This window comes from Hemicordylus capensis, chromosome 4 (assembly GCF_027244095.1).
Source record: "Hemicordylus capensis ecotype Gifberg chromosome 4, rHemCap1.1.pri, whole genome shotgun sequence".
NCBI lineage: Eukaryota > Metazoa > Chordata > Lepidosauria > Squamata > Cordylidae > Hemicordylus > Hemicordylus capensis.
Window position 1 is genome coordinate 101,926,246 of NC_069660.1, and position 6,000 is coordinate 101,932,245.

Below are 6,000 nucleotides of genomic sequence, written 5' to 3' on the forward strand. Positions count from 1 at the left end.
AGTGGCTTGTCCAAGGTTGCAGGCAGGAATCTCTCTCAGCCCTATCTTGGAGATGCCAGGGAGGAAACATGAAACCTAGATACTCTTCCCAGAGCAGCTCCATCCCCTAAGGCGAATATCTTACAGTGCTCACACTTCTAGTCTCTCATTCATATGCAACAGGGCGGACCCTGCTTAGCTAAGGGGACAAGTCATACATGCTATCACAAGACCAGCTGGGGGTATTCATCTGAATCACCCCTCTACAAGTGCTCCAAAACCCTGTGTTATGGAGCATGTGTACAGGGACAATTCAAGGGGGGGAAACCTCACATGATTAAAGGAGGCCCTGAGAGCATGTAGGGATTCTGCCAGTGATGTTGGGGTGGGTCTGCTCTCAGGGTGACCTTGACATTATCACGTGTGCCAGCAGATGATCATCCGAATCGGTCCCATGTCAGCCACGTTTAATAGCAAGTTTCCTCTAAATGTGGCAGTTTTACATAGACTGTACAGATGTAAGAGTGGTTTTGTTGTTGTTTTTAACTGCTTGAATCTGAAGAACTTAGTGTTACTGGGCTGTAATATGTACTGCTTTCAGCACTCAAATGGTTAAGGCACTGCTTTAAAGACATTTTTAAAGTATGGTCACAGCACCTTAGACTTAAGTGGCAACATGAAGTGATTTGAACCATTATTTGTCTTATGTGCCTTGGAGAAGTTCATTGCTTCATTCAGGACAGTAGAATTTCTCACCATCTCCCCTTTTAACCTCAATTAAGCTTTTGGAGCATTTCCTGCAACTTATGCTCCAGGAAACATTAATAATTGCACAGGAATATCACTGTTCAGAGTAGGGGTGAGTTTGTGAATGTGCATTAAGCTCCATAAAATGTCTTTGCTTCTGATGTACTGTTCCTGTTGTTTTTCAGGGAGCAGCTGCAGATGATGGCAGACTGAAGCGTGGCGATCAGATTTTAGCTGTTAATGGAGACTCTCTGGAAGGCGTGACTCATGAGCAAGCTGTAGCCATTCTAAAGCGCCAAAAAGGGACCGTTACACTGACAGTGTTGTCATGAGCTTTGCTGCATATGCAATCTGGGCTAGATGCAATTATTCTCAGCATTGCTAGAGCTGCTATAAACCAGTATACAGCCTTGTGTGAGATGAAAACCCAACTCCAGCTATGATTAGCGCGCACATTAATTCTGTTGTCTGTGCAATTTACATCCCTGGTAGAGACTCATTTTGTGTGGTCATTGAAACTAATTGTGAAATCAGTCCTTTCCCCCAACTGTTTCCGTGAATATGCTTCCTAGTTCAGCTCTTCCTGGTCATTCCTCTAACCATGACTACCATCTACCAGTCAGAAGTATAATCACTGAAACTAGAATTGGCACATACACAAGAAAGAATGTAGCTCATCGGTGGATCACATCTGATGAAGAGAAATAAATGCTGAGTGACTTTTCATCTCATTCATGGTTTGCTTATGCTAATTCTCTCCAACTGTGCCAGAAAACATTAAAATGTAATTCAATTACTGCTGTTCCAAATGATAAAATATCAAATTCTCCTATGGGAAATTAATTGTATACAAAGTTCTAATGATGAAATGCCAACCTCCCTGACTAATCTTTCTGGGTAGATATATGTAAGTTAGTGATGATTGTGATGAATCAATTTCCAGCCTCTCCTTTGTACGAAGTGGTCATGTTTAAAATTGTCAGACACCCAAAAATTCTTCTTGTCGATTCTGAAAGGAGCTGGAGAAGTCATCAGGGTGGTCTGTAGAGTGTAAAACGCAGCTCAGTGGGGGCTGCAGAAAGCACCTTAATTTGGAAGAGGGCTACGCATTATTTATTTAATACAGTAAAGGAAACCTGGTTGATCAAATAATTCATTATCAAGTGTGTGGAACAATGTCTCTTTAATAAACAAAGTGGCAGTTTTCTGTCTCTAAAACCTGCAATTGCTGTAGAATGTGCGTTTTTACTGTATGGTTCAGCTAGACTGCAATAACATTCATCTTGACTGTTTAGAATAAAGTATCTATGCTAAATTGGTCAAAGTTGATGAAGCAGTAATCCAAGAAGTGATTTGTCTTGTTAAGAATGTTGTCTCTATTTGTTTTATGTACTATGTTTGGATCTAGCTAATCACAAAGTGCATTAAGCTATTGGAATACATTATGGGGTATTCCATGAATAGTGCCTGAAAGGGATTTGGAGTTTCCTATCCAGTCATCAGCGTGCAGAAAAATACTACTGATATTTCCAAGAAACATGAAGACAATGTGCCATTAAGGAAAACTGGAGAACAGTTTTAAGACTACACTCATTCTGCTGGTGAAAATTTGCTGAAGTTACAGTGCACACCCATATAAAACCTGAAGATGCAGCTTGCTTTTAAATTGTTTAAGGATTATGACCAAAGCCTAGTAAACATTCTATTTGGTTTTGACCAAAAAAGCATGATTTAGACTGTTCTAACCATTATTTTAAATTTATGCAAACAGTTTGTCCTTTTATGTACATCTTTTCTGATATAAAGAATGTAGAACTTGTGTGCTGAGAGATTTTGCACTTCTCATGGCTCAAACACGAGATTACATAATTGTTGTCATTTGCACTCTGTGTGTCTCATTTGGTACTGTCAAAAACTGCATTGCAACCTACAGATAAGCTCGTGACGCTGTAGAGAAAGTGAGTGCTATATGTAAAGGATCAAAGGTACAATCAGGGGAAGTTCTCCTGGGCAAGCCACACTGAAAGGAAAGGCGCTGTCTAAGAGCATGGTAGAGCTTGTGCATGGCAACTTCCCCGTGGGTTGTGTCCTGATTCATTAATTAAGCCTGCATTATGCTGTTCTGGGTTTCATGGGCTTCTGGTTTGTTTAATAATGCTGCTGATTTTTGTGAGGGGGGGAATTAGCAGTGAAACCTACTGTATGTTTATGTATATCAGTACAATAAGATGTTTTATGACTTCCAAAGATTCTAAATAAAATTGTTGCATAAGTATAACTGGAAGAGAGTTATTGCACCATGCAAAGAAACCTAGCCTTATTTTATAAGGCTATAATCAGGAACCGATACAGACCCGTTTCATTTTCCTTAAAAGCATAGGTTTTTGAAACAAAATCTTAGAAATGAGCATATTTTGAGAGCGTGGGTAAAATGAATAGTTGGCACATGTATTATGTAAAATGAACTGATTTCAGGCCTCTTGCATGGAGATACGTTAACTGCATAATCCTATTATTTCAATGGGCTCTATATGTCACACTTCCCTGGGAATAATCACGCTTTGATTAACTACAAGGAATTTAGTGGCATTATAGCTGAAGTGAAATTTGACATGAAGGTCTTATTCTTCCAGGTAAATGCCTAGATAGCATTATTTAAATTGCGCAGAAGATAGCATTATTTAAATAAATTGCCTCCTGATTATGTGAATCCATTTTAAGCATTGTGAATAATTTAGGAATAAAGCACTAGTGTGCATGGCATTCTAAATGCATACTACACTCTACCGATGGAGAGATTTAAGTTCCATTAAATGTTTACAGATGAGTAGCGATGGGGTAGAATCATGGGCATCCATGTATGGGGAAGGGGCAGTTCTCTCTGCCTGGATTCATGGACATATTAAAGTGGGGCAGCAGATGTGTTTATGTATATATTCTGCTGCCTCCAGAAAAATCCCTGTATTATGGTCATGAGTAAGATCTAAAAATAGAAGGAAGATTCTGGAGTCCTGAACACCTGAAAAGAATCCTTTTAGCCCAAAGAAGCCAGAGGCCTTTGCGTATGGTTCCTGGGAGCCCAGCCCTCTCCAATACCTGACAGCCTTTCTGCTGCATCAGCCACTGAATTATTCTAAGAAGAAATAAGCAGACAAAAAGGGATGGTGAGAATCTCTTCATTCCTTCTGCTCTGACCCTTTTGGCAAGTTATTGCTGGTCCCTATATGTAGAAACAATAATTTAGAAGGTGACAAATGGTAAAGTTATTCTATATGGAAGACAACTGACTATTTTGGCCACAGGAGACCTTGCAGCATCTATTATCTATTATATTAATTCTCGTAGACATGCCTCTGTGGGGTTGCGTCCCGGCAACCCAGCGGATTGGCTGGGCAGTGGAGGCACCGGATTGGCTGGGCAGCGGGATCTCATGCGGCAGGAGGCCATTGAGTTGAGCCTGCTGTGGGGGGAAATGGCGGTGGCCATGGCGACAAGGCAGCGGCCCAAGCCACGTGTGAGCTCCCGCCGCCCAGCCAATCCGGCTGCTTATTGGCCCGTTGTGACCACCGTGGCTGCAGCTTGGGCTGGGAGGAGGCGGGAGGCAGTGGGACAGACTGGCTCTGGCAGCACCGGCAGGGGTTAGTGGCGAACGGGCGGTAACAGCAGCGGCGGGGCCTTTTTTGGCCGCCTGGTGAGGGTCTGTGGGGGGGGGCGGGGAGAACGGAAGGGGGAGGGCTAGAGAGCGTGGGGCTGGAGGAAGGGGGGGGAGAGGAGAGACGGCGGCAAGAGGAAGAGGGAGGGAGAAAAAGCCAGCCCCAAAGTGCACAGATGCTCTGTGCGGGGTCGGCTAGTTTGTTTACTTTAACTGAATATGGATGGCATTAGTGGTGGTGAGGGATACTGTACTTCTGGAGTAATTTAAGTGAGCCTATGAGATGATGCAGTAACCCTGCTGAAGCTTAGCAGGTCTAACTCTGGTCGGTGGTTGGAGGCCCCTAGGAACCCTGGTTTGCCAAATTAGACAAATTAATAAAACATATATATAGCTATATCACTGGCTATTAGTCATGAATGGTCTGTGTGGCATCTGCATACAAATGATTGATGTAATGGACCTCTGATCTGATTCAACAGGGCTGCACTTGAGCCACCTTGAGTTATATGATAGAAGAAAGATAGGATATTAATGTAATAAAGTTGGAACCAATAAAACATCATAGATTGCTATCTTTTTAAAAACAATTTAAAAAACAGGTTGCTCACCTGTAACTGATGATCTGGAGGTGATCCGTCGACATCCATAAGTATGGGGTTCTGTGCCTGCGCAGGGACCACGCAGTGGCCATGCTGCAGCTTGTCGAGGTGTCCAAGCCCTGCCCCCATGCCAGCGTGCTATTTAAGGGCGGGCTGGACTCCATGTTCCTCCATTATTGGGTGACCACCGCGGAGGACGATCATCCAGGTACACAGGTGAGTTCATCAATGTTGACGGAAAAGGCAACAACCTGCACACAAGTAAGCACGTAGCAGAGCACTACTGCAGAGGGGTGGTTCGGGAGGGTCTTATGGATGTTGATGGATCTCCTTCAGATCATCAGTTACAGATGAGCAACCTGTTTATCATGATCGAGATCCGTTGAGATCCACAAGAATGGACGATTAGCAAGCTCCCTAAGGAGGAAGCTGCAGTAGTGTTTATTGTAACACCCTGTTCAGAACACTTCTCCCGAGGTTCGCTCAGCAGCAGAGCACACATCTATGCTGTAGTGCTTTATAAAGGGTAACTCTGTGGACTATGTAGCTGCTTTGCAGATGTCCGTAAAAGATACCCCTAAGAGGTGTGCAGCCGAAGAAGCTTATCCCCGAGTAGAATGGACCTTGATAGCTTCTGGAGGATTCTTGCCTTGCAACTTGAGGGTAAACAAGATGAGCTCGACCAACCTGTTCAATAATCTCCATCTTGAAATATAAAGGCAGTACCTTTGTAGGCTATGAAGAGGCAATTAGGAGATCTGAAGTCCTTAGTACGTGCTAGATAGAACAGAAGCTACTCTGTTCTATCCAAAGAGTGCATGGAGCGTTCCAGAGAGCTTGTGAGTAGGGGTGTGCAATTTGGATTTTTCGGTGTTTCTGTTCGGACCCGAACCGAAACACCCCTGTTCTGTTCTGTGCCCGAATTTTGCCCACCCGAATCACCCCCGATTCGGTTCGGAGCCGAATTAATCCAAATCTGAATCGATTCGGATTAGAAAAATGGGTCCTGGGGCCAAAAGA

The 6,000-nt window shown here is 43.4% G+C and overlaps 1 protein-coding gene across 11 annotated transcripts in view; it reads left to right on the forward strand.

The window, feature by feature from the left end:
- The window catches only part of PATJ (PATJ crumbs cell polarity complex component), a 260,848-nt gene extending 257,844 nt beyond the window's left edge, over window positions 1-3,004 (forward strand). For all 11 annotated transcript variants that reach the window (XM_053243238.1, XM_053243236.1, XM_053243235.1 and 8 more), the window contains one exon: window positions 912-3,004. In XM_053243238.1, the coding sequence (XP_053099213.1) occupies window positions 912-939 (28 nt within the window). In that variant the 3' untranslated portion in view covers window positions 940-3,004. The remainder of the gene's footprint in view (window positions 1-911) is intronic.
- Window positions 3,005-6,000: the final 2,996 nt, after the last annotated feature.